The sequence below is a fragment of the Eublepharis macularius genome, chromosome 10 (assembly GCF_028583425.1).
Source record: "Eublepharis macularius isolate TG4126 chromosome 10, MPM_Emac_v1.0, whole genome shotgun sequence".
Classification (NCBI taxonomy): Eukaryota; Metazoa; Chordata; class Lepidosauria; order Squamata; family Eublepharidae; genus Eublepharis; species Eublepharis macularius.
In genome coordinates, this window is record NC_072799.1 from 10770149 (window position 1) to 10786844 (window position 16696).

Here is a 16696-nt window from a genome sequence, read left to right on the forward strand (position 1 = left end):
ACATGGCACATGGCACTTTAACTATGGTTGTGTTAAAGTGGTTTTGATTTTTGTTTGATGCGTTGCCTATTGGTTACATTGTAACCAATTTATGTAACCTTGGTTTCATATGTAACCAATTTATGTACATGTACCACTTATTTTCTCCATAATTAAGGGCCTTGGAGATATATATTTGCATAAATGATTGTTGACTGATATAAGTATAAAGATTTATTTAGTTCGTTTGTCACGGCTTGTTCCTTCGGTTTTGCCTGTGTGCGTGTCTATAGAGAGAGAGTTTATATCTGGACATATGCATGTATATATACATAATCCATAGTGTGAGAGAGAGAGTCTATATACACGTTTGTGTGTATACATATATATATATAGTCTGTCTCTGTGTGTATTTTCAGTAAGCGTTCTATTTATTTAAATCTCCTCTAAAAACATGCACATTGCATATGTTTTTCTTGGCATTGCCAGTACTGTTCTCGCAGATGCTTGTGTTGAGAAACTGAGATAGCTGGGCCCTGTGAAGCAACACTGCCAGAAAAGGTCTCGTAAAACAAATGGAGATGCCTGCTCCCAAAGTTGAGGTCTGGTCACCAACACCTGTTGGTTTGGCCCCACCCAAGCTCCTTCTGCTGAGTCATCTTCTGTCCCACCCTCACTGCAAAAGCTGATTGGTGAGTTGACGAGGAAGGGAATTCCCATTGGATGTCATAGCTGCTAAGCACATGCCCACCTGCCTCTAAGCTGTATTTATACCACCCGGGCTACAGGGCTCTCAACAGTAGCTGCTGAATTGCTCTTGAGTAGGCTGGGGAGTGTAGTTGCTTGGTGTGGAGCCATGACGTCCCAAGTGAGCCAGAATTTCCATGCGGAGTGTGAGGCTGCTGTAAACCAGCTGGTGAACCTGGAGCTCTGGGCCAGTTATGTGTACTTATCCATGGTAAGTTGTTCTTTTCCACTGGGAAATGTGGTTATTTCTCATTTTTTTTCTGTTCAAGTTCAGTTTCTAGACATTCTTCTGTCTTGAAGTCTTACTGATCTTTGTGGAAACTAATGTTCATAGGGTATGTCTAAACACACACACAGCATTTGTTATAATATCCTTCCCCCCCACACACAGACTTTTCTCCGATCATTCTTAGCTGGTCTGAATGATCTCTTTTGCCTTATATTACTTTAGTTCCTAGTACAAGGAGCATACATGAGTCAGACCTTGGTTCCTCAAGGTTACTATTGTCTCCTTGAACTAGCAGCAGCTGTCTGAGTCTCAAGTGGTTTTTTTGCATTATCGTCTACTGGATCCTTTTAACAGGAGATACTGGGGGTTATATAAGGTAGGGGCTCTGGTGCTGAGCCCTAGCTCTTTCTTCTAGGAGTTTTAGTGAGATTGTGGGAAGTCATATGGTTAAATCTCTCTTTATTTTACCTCTTAAGTCAGAATGGAGTAAATAATGCAGTTGCTATATCAGGGGTAAGAGCCCCATGGCGCAGAGTGGTAAGCTGCAGTACTGCAGCCCAAGCTCTGCTCATGGACTGAGTTCGATCCTGGCGGAAGCCAAGTTCAGATAGTCAACTCAAGGTTGACTCAGCCTTCCATCCTTCCAAGGTCGGTAAAATGAGTACCCAGGTTCCTGGGGGTAAAGTGTAGGTGACTGGGGAAGGCAATGGCAAACCACCCCATAAAAAGTCTGCCAAGAAAACGTGGTGGTGCGACATCCCCCCCCTTGGGTCAGTAATGACTCAGTGCTTGCACAGGGGACTACCTTTACCTTTACCTATATCAGGGGTGACCAAATTGTGGCTCGGGAGCCGCATGTGGCTCTTCTAGACATATTGTGCAGCTCCTGGAAGTCTCTGAGTATTGCCATGGCCATACATTTTATTTTAGTCTCGTTTATTGCCCTTCCTCCCTTTCCTCCTTTCTTTCCATGTCTTTCCTCCCTTTTCCTTTTTTCCTTCCTTCCTTCTTTCTTTCCATGCCTTTCACATTTTCAGTAAAAATGTTGGGGTTGCCAGGTCTGACTCGGAAAATATCTGGGGACTTTGGGGGTGAGGTTGCCAGGTCTGACTCGGAAAATATCTGGGGACTTTGGGGGTGAAGCCTAGCAAGGATGTGACATCACTTTTGTGATGTCACTTCCAAGTCAAAGGTCAGGTGATGGCTCTTCCCAAGCTCCACCCCTTCCAGTGATGGCTCTTCCAGCATACTGCACCAAACCCCCACCCCTTCCTGTGATGTCACTTTCAGGGCACTCCCCTAAACCCACCTCCTCATCTGAAGTCACTTCAATGCATCATGTCTTGCGGCTCTCAAACATCTGATGTTTATTCTATGTGGATCTTAAGCAAGTTTGGCCACCCCTGTGCTATATGAAGCTTTTTGGGGGGGGGATATGTATTCCTTTGTATCCAGAACACTAGATATTCACATTAACCTTGATCTTTTACCTATTGAGGTGGAATGGAGCAAATAATGTGGTTGCTATGTAAGGCTGGGGGGCAGGGTTATGTGTGTTCCCTTGTATCCAAAATGCTGGGTATGTAGAGTGGGTCCCAATAATTTGACTCAGTTTCTTTAAACAAGAATTTGTAAGAATTTATGCATGTTTGTTTCCCCTATTCCTAAGTCATTAATAGTAGAAAAGTTCAACATACTCAAAAGCAGCTTTTTTTAAAAAAAAAAAAAATCTAAAATCCAGTCCTATAAACTGTTTCTCACTGTAGCATTCTTAATCTTGTGTGCTTTGACTCAAGATACTAGAACAGGCTTAATCAATACCTTGGATGGTAAAAAGGAAAGAATGGGCTTATGCACATTAAAACACTGGATACATTTGGAAGAGAAAAGGGAGTCAATAGGTTATCTTGTGCATCTCTTGATGTGTGTCGAGATGAAGAGGGAGTATTTTTTATCACTTCAGGATAAACTGTCTGAATAATAGTAATAATATTCAATTTATATACCGCCCTTCAGGACAACTTAATGCCCACTCAGAGCAGTTTACAAAGTATGTCATTATTATCCCCACAACAAACACCCTGTGAGGTGGGTGGGGCTGAGAGAGCTCCAGAGAACTGTGACTAGCCCAAGGTCACCCAGCTGGCTCCAAGTGGAGGAGCGGGGAATCAAACTCAGCTCTCCAGATTAGAGTCCCGTGCTCTTAACTACTACACCAAACTGGCTCTCTTACCAACCTGAAGAAGCTTTTCTGTTATCTTGAGAACTAGGTCCAGTATTTGTCTCTCGCAATGGTGAATAGGTGGCAACATGGTATACCAAGTCTGTAGCATACTGATTTAAGTGGTTGGGCTGGGAGCCAGCAGTCTGCTGGTTCAAATCCCACTACTGCCATGAGCTCAGTAGGTGACCTTGAGTAAGCCACTCCTCTCATTCCCAGTTGTATTGTGGGGATAAGAATAAAACTGACTTTGTTTACCACTCTGGCACTCATGTATCTAGAACAGTGGTATATAAATGTGGTTCTTATTCATTTCTCAGCTTTGAAATGGATTCTCATCAAGTACAAATTCTTCTGTTTCGGCTTTGTGTATACAGCTAGTCCCAACTGTAACCAAAGGTGAACATGGGTAAGAAAGTATATAGAAGTCAATAAATGAAAATGGTAATAGGGCCAATGCTGTCATTAAGTACAAATTCTTGTTTCAGCTGTGTGTATACAGCTGGTCCCAACTGTAACCAAAAGTGAGTAGGAGAGCAGAAAGTGAGTAGGAGAGCAGAAAAGTGTATAGAAGTCAATAAATGGGAATAGTAATAGGGCCAATGCTAGTAGAGATACTTGCAACCCGTTGGACAGGTTAATTGTTTTAGAAACATTCTCAAATGTATTGCAATGTATGCTGTAGATTAGACCCTTTTAGAGTTCATGGGCAAGCTGAAGAGCTGTTCTTAAATAGCTGGGTTGCATCCTGCCAGCTTTTATGATGGTGGAAAAGGGAGGACCACCACAACAAAAAAGGTAATATTGGGGATCATGGGACCCAAATGGAGAAAAGCCGTATGGGATGGAATTGGGTGAGAGGGAGTGAAGAAGCAGGCTGGATCCAGCAACTTATGAGTCCAAGCGTATGATTCGGTGACTATTTGTGGTTAAAGACAGCTTTCCCAATTCTTCCCCTTCGAGGCCTGTCACTTTGACCGTGATGATGTAGCCTTGAGTCACGCAGTCAAGTTCTTCAAGCAGCAGTCCTATGAAGAGAGAGAGCATGCGGAGAAGTTTCTGAGATACCAGAACAAGCGAGGGGGTCGCCTTGTGCTGAAGGACATCAAGGTGAGTGAAACGGATTTGGGGAAGAAAAATTAAGGGTTTTTGGAGATCTGTGATGTCTTATCAGTGGATGATGGCATCTGGTTTTTAAACGTACTTCTTGCACAGAAGCCAGAGCAGGATGAGTGGGGAAACATTTTGGAAGCGCTGCAGAAGGCCTTGCAACTGGAAAAGACAGTGAACCAAGCCCTGTTGGATCTGCATAAGCTGGCAACCGAGAAGGCAGACCCCCATGTGAGTTGTGTGTGTGAGTGTGTGAAGCGCCATCAAGTCATAGCTTACTTAACAGCAGTCTCTGCTGGGGTTTTCATGGCAAGAGACTAACAGAGATGGTTTGCCATTGCCTGCGTCTGCAACCCTGGTCTTTGTTGGAGGTCTCCCAATTACCAACCAAGGCTGACCCTGCTTAGCTTCCAAGATCAGGGCAGCCTGGGCAATCCAGGTCAGGGCCCATGTGAGTTAATTCCGTGTAAAATGCAGAAGGCAGTAGAAAGAATGCACAGAAACTAATGCACAGTGGCTGCCTCTTAATTAATAATATCCAAGACTTAAACTTTCGTTTTAAAGAACAACTTAACTGCCAAAGATCTTCTTTCAAGGGTTAAGCTTCCTGTCTGGAGCCACAAAATGAGGGGAGCTAATGTTTTATGTATTGAAAATATGGAAACGTATAGCTTTTCTTGAGACTGAATAGGTATGAGGTTCGTTTAAAAATTATTACCCCACTATTAGATAGGATTCCCAGTCATATAATTACAAATAAAGCAAAGCTCTGCTGACTCTTGGCTGATAAAAATCACATAGCAAGTAGCCAGATTCTGTACATTAATTTTTAAACAGTGTGAAATATTTTAAAAGTTTTTAAAAAACTGATGGTTTTTCTTTTTATTGAGAAGTGGTTTGGTAAATTTCTGTATATTGGTCTTGGTACTGTAATAAAAATGATGATGACTGAATAGGTATGGGATACTAAAGAGATGTTTGTTCCTGTAGAAGTAAGCAGGGTTGCACAAGTATGTAGAGTTGCACCTATTGCAATGCGGTTATATGAGGATGGGTAGCCACAGGGCTTTTTTTCAGCAGGAACACGGTGGAACGGAGTTCCGGAACCTCTTGAAAATGGTCACATGGCCGGTGACCCCACCCTCTGATCTCCAGACAGAGGGGAGTTAGATTGCCCTCTGTGCCACATGGCGCGGAGGGCAATCTAAACTCCCCTCTGTCTGGAGATCAGGGGGTGGGGCCACCGGCCATGTGACCATTTTCTCCGAGGGCAACCCACTGAGTTCCACCACCTCTTTTCCCAGAAAAAAAGCCCTGAGTAGCCATGTTAGTCTGTCTGTAACAGTAGAAAAAAGCAAGAGTCCAGTAGCACCTGTAAGACTAACAACATTTGTGGTAGGGTATGAACTTTCATGAGTCACAGCTCTGAAGTGAGCTGTGACTCATGATAAGCTCATACCCTGCCACACATTTTGTTAGTCTTATAGGTGCAATTGGACTCATTTTCTACTGCTATTGCAGTGCAAACATCTCTATGGCTTGGCTGAACTTGTCTTTGTGTCCTCAGCTTTGTGACTTTCTGGAGTCCCAATTCCTTGAGGAGCAAGTGAAGACCATCAAGAGGCTGGGAGACCACATCACCAACCTGAAGCGCTTGGGCTTGCCCCAGAACGGCACGGGAGAGTACCTTTTCGACAAGCTCACCTTGGGCGAGAGCAGCTGAGCTCTGCAGACACTAATGTGTGGAGAGAAAAAAATAAAATGAATGTCAAAAGCAAGTTAACGTCTCTGGTGCTTTGTACACAGTTACAAGAGTTGTGTTCAGTTGTTCTTGGGTAGCACAAAAAACCAAATCCTATTGTTTCATCTAGTGCTGTTCTATCAAGTATATATTGTGGGGTCTTTGAAAGATGATTAAAGGAATTCATCGTACCTTAATGTTCAGATATAGGGTATCTTGTTGGAGACTTCCTAAAGAAGTGCTGCCTGGTTAAGAATTCCTGCCTCCTTTCTTGTTCCCTGCTGGAGCACTGCTGGTGCCCACTGGGAAAGCAGAGCTACCATATTCAGAGGACTGAAAAGTAGGGTTGCCACCCTCCAGGCTGGACCTGGAAATTTCCCAGAATTGCAACTGATCTACAGAGATCAGTTCCCTTGGGAGAAAAGGCTGCCTTGGAGGGAGATTCTATGGCATTCTACTCCACTCAGGTCCTTCCTAAAACCCTGCCCTCCCCAGGTTCCACACCTCCAAATCTCCACGTGTTTCCTAAACCAAACAGAAGTCTCCCCTGGCTGCCACGATGCTTTTTTTAATGCCCTGCAAGAGCCTACTGAAAATGGACAGCCTTGAATTTGTTGGAAATTGCAATGTCTGGTGTACTGCAGCAGCAAGAAGGGAAGATGGGCCTTCTATGCAGGGGGCAGCAAGGATCACTTAGTTAGGACAGTGAGAGCAGCATCTCTCTTGTTTCCTGGGGGTCCTTTCCTTGTCTTGTCTCCTATTGGGCTAAACAGGGCAATATCCTGCTTCTTCTCTCTCCTGCTTCACTTCACTCTCTCTGCAAGATGTAGTCAGATAGCAAGGAATCTATCCCTCTCTCTCCTCCTTCACTATCAAGTATGTATTTCCTCAAACTTTTTTCCTCTTTAATCAGCACAGCGTAACTTCTCTGCTCTGTTTGCACTCAGCTAACAGAATTGGCTTAGCGTTCCTCTGTTTTGGATATACCTGACAAAATTAAATGTCTTCTGGTTAGTTTCCAAGGGCTGGTCCTAGAAGTACTGTTCAGGTAGAGCGGGGGTGGGGTAGGTTTTCTCTTCCCATTGGAAGAGTGATGAGAGGTGTGTTAGAGGTAACCTTGCAGGTTTATGGCTTCAGGTGGGTAGCGGTGCTGGTCAGTAGTAGAAGACCAAGATTTAGATCCAGTAGCAGCTTAAGCCAAATTAGATTTCTAGGGTATGAGCTTTTGAGAGTCAGAGCTCTAATGAAAGGAGCTTTGACTCTCGAAAGTGTTGGAATAGGCGACTCAGCCTGCTTTTGGACACTGGGGGGCGCTGCTTGTCTCTTTGAATGTAATGTATAAGTCTAGCAATCTGCCACTCTCTTGTCTAAGGTGGGAACACCTACTGACTCCTCCTCTCTTGCCTCTGTGCCTCTTGGGAAATTTTCCTTCCTTCCCACATGGTCATCCAAAGAGGAAAGATGTAAATTCTCCATGCTCCTTATGGAGCCCTTCTTTTTGTCCACAAACCCACACCTACAACCTCGCTGCCTAGTTTCAGGCCGCAGCATAGAATAGGGAATGTAACTCTTTAGATTAGGATCTTTCCCTTCTTATTACCAGAAGATATTGCTATGGAAGAAATCTGCTACAATAAACTGTAAGTTCTGTCTTTCTATGATTTTGTCTGAAGAGTAATTAATTAATGCACATTTGTAAGGGTTTAAACATTTCTGACTAAATAACTCTGCTATGTTACTTTGCTAAATTACTAAACTAAACCAAACTAACAGTGCAATCCTATGGAGAGTTACTCCAGTCTAAGCCCATTGAAGTCAATGGGCTTAGACTGGAGTAACTCTCCATAGGATTGCACTGTAAATATAGAAAGCTCATACCCTGGAAATCTAGTTGGCCTTTTTAAGGCACTACTAGATCCAAATCTCGTTCTTGCAGGTTGAAGGGCCATCTTTCTGAGCTGGCATTTCTTCATCTATCTAGTTCTTCGGTTTTCCAAAGTCCCCTTGCCGTTAGGTGGGTGAACACTTGTCTACTTCTACAGGAGGCCAGATGAGAAAATTAACACTCTTCCTAGCCAGAGCAAAATTAGCGGAAAGAGTTTTCCATCACTTCACAATTGAATGAATGGATGGAAAAACTTCAGTTCTGTGTGGGCAACTACAGTCTTTTGTGCTTTCCGGCCCTGTGCTGGACAATGCTCCCTTGACTGCTGTACACAATGAATCCACCTCTAAGTGTACAATTTTTTACATTTACTCTTAAAGTGACTAAGCACTTATACAGAGTGCTATATATTTTTTGAAACCAGAATAAATGTAATTTCATCAAAATTACATAGAAAAATAGACAGACATATACAAATAAATAGCATCCATTCACAAATACAAACAGCTGATAACTCACAGGACATACAAAAATACAGTCTATGCAACTGACTGTGCAAATTTATATCTTCAGAGAAACAGTCTTTCAAATCTCTTCTAACTCAGGTGCTCCATGGAAGAGGCAACAGGGCAGGTAAGAAGTAACAAGGTAAAAGTGAATTCAATGAGTCTGTTTATTCTCTCTGTAGAAAGCAGCGTGGATGGGGGAAGGAGTCCAAGCCCATCTGTGCCCTGCCCAAACTGGGGCCGGCTTGCGTGTCTCAGCTTTCGTCAACAACTTCCTCAGGAGCAGGGGACCTACCCACACGTGCACGTTCCTGCACCATGTGACGCCACTCCTAAGGAACAAATGAGGGCCAAGCTACACATGACGAATGACACTTGAATGGCAAGTGGATTGAGTGGAGGGCAAGTGAACAGGGAGAAATACACTTGCTGTTCAAGTGTCATTCGTCATGTGTAGCTTGGCCCTCTGACTGATTGAAGTGTGGATAGACTGTTTCTCTGAAGATATAAATTTGCACAGTCTATTTTTCTATGTAATTTTGATGAAATTATATTCTGGTTTCAAAAAATATATAGCATTCTGTATTAGCGCTTAGTCACTTTAAGAGTAAATGTAAAAAAAAAAAATTTACACTTAGAGGTGAATTCATTGTGTACTCCTGAGGATCTGCTTGCTTTTTTCAGGAGAGCCTTTTTTTGTGTTGCTGCCCTTGACTGCTGCAGCAAAAGAAAGTGCAGAGCTCCAGCTGTGCTTGTGCTTTAGCAAATGACTACACTGATGTTTAAAGATCCTGTATGTTGAACTCTTTTTGTCAATATATTAAGATGGGTAGCCATGTTTGTCGGTAGTAGTAGGAAAGAGCAAGAGTCCAGTAGCACTTATAAGACTAACAACATTTGTGGTAAGGTTTCAGCTTTCGTGAGTCATGGCTCACTGTATCTGAAGAAGTGAGCTGTGACTCCCAAAAGCTTACACCCTACCACAAATTTTGTTTGTCTTATAAGTGCTACTGGGCTTTTCTTATTGATAGCTTCAGAGTGTGGTAATTCTCTTGTCAATAAGAAGAAAAGTCCAGTAGCATTTATAAGACGAACAAAATTTGTGGTAGGGTATGAGCTTTTGGGAGTCACAGCTCACTTCTTCAGATACAGTGAGCCATGACTTATGAAACCTCATACCCTACCACAAATTTTGTTCATCTTAGTAAGTGCTACTGGACTTTTCTTATTGACAAGAGAAGTACCACACTCTGAAGTTTGCTATAGGGTGGCAGAATGCTTGCTTAAATTGTCTTTTCTTTTTCTCTTAGGGGGTCTTGGAGCCCTGTAGCTATAGGTCTGGTTGGGTGATTTAGTCATCTGATACAGTCTGCTTTCAATTGCAGACCTGAATTAATGGAGCATGAAGGCAATGCACTAGCATTTTAAGAAAACCACCAGTGGGGAGACTATTTCTTCCCCACCCTACCTGAGCTCAGCAAGCAGGCAGAAGCCTCTACCCTGTGCACTTGGCTTTAGGGTTTAGTGTTCTTTGTCCAGCATAAGGAGCCAAGTGGATCACTTGGGGTTTAGGAGAGAATACTAAACCCTGGAACTGATTTGCTGCACTGTGAATGGTTGCCTTGGCAACCAAGCTCTTGCAGGATTTCTGTAAGGCCTGATCAGTTTGATACAGAGGCAAGCTAGCTGCCCTGGGGGGACTAACAAAACAGGACAGAAATTCCAAAGTTGTGTGTTCTCTCCCCCCGCCCTCCTACCAACACTGTGTTGTCTTCTACAGTTGTTTTTCCTGCCTATGGAGGTTCCCTTTAGCCACTGTGGCTACTAGCCATTGGTGGACCTATTCATAATAATTTCCCCCTTGAAAGCTGTTTATAGTAATGGCCATTGCAACATCCACTGGTAAAGAAGTCAACTTAGTCACTTGGCTTAGAGTAGGGTTGCTAGGTCCCCCAACCCCTTGGGTGGGAGGTTGGAGGCCCAGCACCTATCTTTTAGGTTCCCACTCAGGGCCGGATTGAGGGGGGGGGCAGGGAGGGTAGCCTGCCCCCGGTTCCACCAAAGAGGGGTGGCTTGCCATGCGGGAGGCTAAATGCAGGATTGGGAAGCCCTCACCTGCCCCGCCGATGGGGCGGCTGGCTTGCCACATGTGCAGGACCTCCCAGCCCTGCGCTTAGCCACCCGCGCAGCAAGCTGGTTTCCCCAGTGCACACCCATGCTGCCGCCACCGCCAGCTCCATGGCACACCAGGCGCAGCGTGGCAAGCCTCCCGCCCTGCATGATGATGTCATGGGAGTGATGACATCATGCAGTGCCGGGAGCGTGCACGCTGTGCACACACGCAGGCAGCTGGGCAAGGGTTGCACCGGGCGCCAGCAACTCTAGATCTGGCCCTGTTCCCACTCGTGCATGCACACAAAGTGTGCATGCTCTCCTGGCCTGTGTGATGACCTCACTTTCAGAAAGTGCAGGTCACGTGCCACCCTGGGAGTGCTCCCATGTTCCGCAGCAGCCCAATTTGGGCTGAATCCAGCCCAAAATGGGCCACCATGCCACCCAGGAGTGTGCTATGCTACCCAGTAGTGCACTCTGAGAGGCACATTCCCCCCCACCAGCCAGGTAAGCAGGGGCGGGGGGGTGGAGGGTGGGAGCAGGGCATCCCCTGCCCCCAGTGGGAGACTGGCACCCCTAGCTCATAATCCTATAAGTGTTGTTGGGGCTGGCTACATTTTGCAAATTACTTGATCTGCTCTGTAGTCAGCCCTTGGTTATTAAATATTGTCCCGAGCACAAATGACAGGAAGACCTCAGACCTGAAGTTTTCTCCGTCTCGTTCCTGTGACCAATGTCTCCTTTCTCATGTTTAAATTCCATGGAAATTAATGACAAACCCTGACTATTTCTTTAGCACACCTAACATCCGCTAAGAACATCTCCCAAAAGTGACCTGAGGCCAGTCTGGGGGAAAACGTCAAAGTGAAATACTGAACTAGATCAGATTTGATGTGGTAGTTCTAACCCAGGAACCTGGAATAGATCTTTCACAAATCATTGTTATGTGAGGAAAGGAGAAAGACACAAATAAAACTATGCAGAGTTTCACAGTGTGAACCCACATCTCTGTCAGCTTACACAGCTGACAAGATGTAAGATGCCATAATCATTTTCAGCACACAACAACAACAACAACAATAACAACAACATTAGATTTATATACCGCCCTTCAGGACAACTTAATGCCCACTCAGAGCAGTTTACAAAGTATGTTATCATTATCCCCACAACAAAACACCCTGTGAGGTGTTTTAAAACCCTACTATGGCAGTGATCGGTCTCATAATTTTCTTTATCTCTTGGGCTTTAAGACCAGAACGGTGAGTTCATTTGTTTATCTAACCATACCGTCTGTTTGATTTGAAATTTTGTATTTCTTGTTTAGGACAGAACATGAGATTTACAATACCGGCTGTCATACGTGACAAGCAATTTCCAGAACAGAGAATGTCTTACAACAAAGAAATGCGTTGTAATAAACTGTTCATTACAGATTGCAGTATGACCCTTTGGAGCACAGGACCTGCTCTAAGATGGAAGCGCCAATCCTTCCACTTGTTGTGTCTTGCTGATTTTTTAAATAGGAAGTAGAGATGGGCACGAACCGGGGGAAAAACGAACCATGTGGTTCGTGGTTCATTGCATTTCACAAACCATGAACTTTTGTTCATGCAAATGTCACATCCAGGTCAGAAAATCGTCACTTCCGGGCCAGCAGAAGGTCTGCAGGAAGTCCATCCCCTGTTGCCTAGGAAACTGATTGATTGGCGCCTGGCTGTCTGCAGTGACGAGCAAAAAAATGAACCAAATGAACCTGCCTAAATTTTGTGGCGGTTCATCAGAAATGGGCTCTGACAAACCGCTGGTTCACAAACCACGAACCGACCCGGTTCGTCATGAACTTTGGTTCGTATTTCGGTTCATGCCCATCTCTAATAGGTCTTTAGAAACAAATTCAGTAGCTTGAAATCAAAAGGAAGACTCTGAATTAACAAAAGACAATGGGCTCCCAAGCCCTTTTTGAATAAGCACAGACGGATGCTAGCAGCTAGTGAATGACAAAGTATTTGCAAGCGTGCCAACCTGCAACTTGTTTTGAAAGCTCCATGTCAATGAATAAATGGAGCACGTGAACGGAGTGCATTTCTGTTGCCTGGCAATTCCAATTTACTAACCAGCCTTGGCATTTCTAGCGATGCAGAGACACCATCTCCTTTGGGAAATGGTGGGACTGAGTGAATTGGCCCATATTAAGCCCTGTTCTTAATCTGTCTTCCTGCATTTCTCCTTTGACTCGTTGAAGCAAATATGTTTTGTGTTTACAGAAGTGGGGGCCATCATGGGCAAATTTCTTCTTGGAAGAAAGGCTTAAAATATGCGACCACCTCTATTATGCTGCTTCTCGGAGTTAAAAGGTAAAAAGCTGTTCCAAAACATCAACGTAGTGAAAATATTTTGGGTCACAGTAAAATCTTATAGTGACAGTTTTAACACATGAACCTGAAAACTGTGATTTGAGAATGACGTTTTATTTGGAAACAGGAACAAGCTCAGAATACAAATTCACAAAGCGAGAGAGAAATGCAGATACAAAGAAAGAGATACGCACATGTATGCATGGTTCACAGCTGTGGACTCACAACTCCATCAACCGAGGAAACTGACAAGTTGTCAGTGCCGTACATGTTTTCCGCTCACATTAAATATTTTTTACAAGACAAAAGAACTCTGGTGTTAGGGCAGCAATAAATTTCACGGTTACTTTATCTCTTGAGCTCAGATCTAAACTGCAGTTTCACTGTTCCTGGTTTTATATAACCACACTGACTGTCTGATTAGAAATGCTATCTCTGGTTTAGGACAGAACATGAGATCTGCAATCTCTGGTGTCATATGTGACAAGCAGTTTACAGAACAAAGAACATGTCACGAAGAAAGAAATGCATTGTAATAAACTGGCTACATTCCTGTGCACACATCGTTTGTCTTTCTGCACACTTTGCACTGGTCTAATTCTGGCCCATTTGGGGCCAAATTTGGCCCCAGAGAAGCATACGAGGCCACCCCTAGACTATAGAATGACATCACTTCAGGAAGTGATGTCATCATGCCCCCCCAGGAGCACAGGAATGCGAGTGCCATGCATGTTCCCAAGGTGCCTGCTGGTGGTGGGCAATCTCTGGGGGGGCTTGCCCCCTCTTGCTGATCGCAGGTGGATTGGTGGGCAATGGGGCAAACCCCTAGGTTTGCCATAGGGACTTGCAATTATGCTGCAGCTGCTAGTTACCCATGACAACTTGTGAGTAAATATGCAACAGAGCCCAATTTGAATTGGGACTGCTGTGCAAGGAGAAGGAGTAATTCATCTGACCTTAGCAAAATTGGTTTTACTGTCTCTAATTGAATGTTATTAGAATAACATACCTCCTGCAGATTGCCCAAGGTGGCTTACAGTAAAAATGATGATACTAAAATCTTCAGAGATGAAAAGAAAACAAGTTAATACTGTAAAACACTGCAAAGAACTTGACAGCAGCCACCTCCAATAGTCCTTTCAAAAGTCTTATTTAAATACAGCAGAAATAGAAAAGTATATTGATGTACATTACCACCGCAGCAACAATTTCAGAGTACGAAAAAGACAGCTCATTTCGAACCCTTTAGAAAATACAAGTTTTCAGATGTGCCGGAGAAGAGGGGGCAATTATAATGCTAAAAGCTGGGATTTTCAGAACTGCAGTCAAGATAATTTGGTTTAAAAAAATAGAGAGCCAGTGTGGTGTCATGGTAAGAGTGTCAGAATAGGACCTGGGAGACCCAGGTTTGAATCCCCACTTTGCCATGGAAGCTTGCTGGTTGATCTTGGGCCACTCACGCACTCTCAGCCTAACCCACCTCACAGGGTTGTTGTTGCCCCCCCTCCATCCCCCCCCGATGGAGTTGCGGCAAATGAGATAAGCCACGTTGGGTCCCTATTAGGGAGAAAGGCAGAGGATCAATAAAAAATAAAATAAAAGTATGTGCTATCTCTTACGGTCTCCGAGCCCACAGTATACTTCTGAGCACATGCTGGCTCTGTGAGGGTGAGGAACAGCAGAGAATTTTTACTTTTCCAAGGGAGGAGGTGCTTAAGAGAGCCCGGAAGAAAGAGCTGAACTGTGTAATAGTACATACTCTTCTGCAAGGGGCCAAAAGCCACCTCTCAAGTGTTTCTGTTCAGGATAACCAGGGCTCATTTTGAGGGGGAATGTGCAGGAACGCAGTTCCGTCAGTTCCCCAAAGAGGTCACATGTCAGGTGGCCCTGCCCACCTGACTCTCAACCATTTTGGACCCGTTTTGTCCTGGATTGGGGCCAAAATGGCCTGGATCGGGCCTCTGACGGGTGGTGGATCACTATCCTGTTCAGCAGCGGCCCGATCCTGACCATTTTGGGCCCCCTTTTGGCCATTTTCAGCCCCTTTTGCCATTTTGGGCCCAATTTTGGTCCTGAATGGTCAGGATTGAGTCCAAAACAGCCAGGATAGGTGATGTCATGGGGTGTGGAATATACAAATCAGTTATGCAAATGACACATTTCTGGTGATGTCAGGGGGTGTGGCATATGCTAATTAGTTATGCTAATGAGTTCCTCCAGCTCTTTTTCTACGATATGACCCCTGAGGATAACAATGCAGAGGGTGAAGACTGAAGCTCCTTTGGCAGGCATGTCACAGTCCTAAACCAGAATAGCACGTGTGAATAGAAGAAAACACCCAAACTGTGCATGTTTATTACGCTATTCACATGCTGACTCCTCCTGAGTTTTCACCCTGTGAGACTCTGCATCATGGAAATCGATCCTCAGGCTGGTGATTGTGGTGTTCCTTCCACCATGTAAACTGAGACATATAAATAAGAATTTTAGTTTCAGTTTTGATTTGATCTGTACAGTCAGCCACAGGGCTGGTTCCAGGTGTTGGAGAGCCTTGGGCTCCACCCAGGGTTCCCAGATGGCTGCTGGTGGCGGGCAATCTCCCGGTGGTTTGCCCTGTTGCCCACCGATCTGCCAGCAATCGGTGGGAGGTGGCAAGCCCCCTGGAGAGCATCCACCACCAGCAGTCACCCTGGGAACATGTGGGCCGTGTGTGCTCCCAAGGGGGAGTGATGACATCACTTCCTAAAGTGACATTGCACCAGCCGTAAGCATAGTCTCATGCTTCGCTGGGACCAATTTTGGCCCCCAAACAGGCCAGAATTAGCACCATGTGAAAGGCGGGAGCATGCCTGTGGCTGGTACGATGATGTCACTTCCCAGAAGTGACATCATCACACAAGTGCCCGGAGCATGTGCGTAAAATGTATCATGGGCAAGGAATAAGGTAAGTGCCAGGTCCCCCCTCCCCCGGGAGAGTTTGGGGACCTGGCAACCCTTGCTCCACCTCATGCCAACTACTAGGCTCCTTTTCTTGCCCTCCCACTAATGGGTCCCCACCTGCCTGTGTATCCTTCCTTCACCTACTTCCAAATTCTCCCACCATCTGCAGTCACAGCTGCCCTAACTCTCTGCATGCCCTTTCCCCAATGGTGCTGGGTGGCAGGTGCAGCTAGGAGTGACCATGCCATGCCCCCCAGTTATGCTGGGGCTTTGTGCACCTCTCACAAGCCCTCCTTCAGCAGCACTAGGCAGCATACATAGCTGGAAGCAGAAGTGGCAAAGCTCACACAAACAGGCATGGAAGGGTGTGAATGCAAGCATCGAAGGAGATGCGTGAGTAGGGAGTTGGCGGCTGTGGACCCCGCCAGAAATGACGGGCCCTGGCAGCTGCCCTCCCTTGCCATGTGCTGACACTGGCCCTGACCAGTCAGGTGAATTCACAGCTTGATCTTTGATTAGAATTGTTCTATGTACTTGTTGCTCTCCTCCCCTTTTGCTGGTTTACACATCAATAAAACATTCACGTTCCATCCTGCAGTTCTAATGGAGAATTGCTTTAAAATGGTAATTACAACTTTGAAGCTTCCATGCTTGCCTAATAATGTACTGGCAACAGCTTGCGTTCATTGTTATGAATCGTATGAAACAATGCATCTTTAGGAATGGAAGTTTTTTCACTGTAAAATTACCATTTTGAAAAATGTTCAGTCCCGCACCTCTCGCTTCAGGTCACTGTATACCAACTGGCTGACTTGCAAAACACTGAGTTCGTGCTGGGTAGGCACATTACAGCTATGCACCCATGGCTA

At 44.9% G+C, this 16696-nt stretch overlaps 1 protein-coding gene across 1 annotated transcript; it reads left to right on the forward strand.

Moving 5' to 3' along the window:
- Positions 1–835: 835 nt before the first annotated feature.
- Positions 836–6009, forward strand: LOC129336827 (ferritin heavy chain A-like). Its single transcript, XM_054990191.1, has 4 exons — positions 836–937; positions 4140–4286; positions 4392–4517; positions 5854–6009. The coding sequence occupies exons 1-4, from the start codon at positions 836–838 to the stop codon at positions 6007–6009; spliced, it is 531 nt and encodes a 176-aa protein (XP_054846166.1).
- Positions 6010–16696: the final 10687 nt, after the last annotated feature.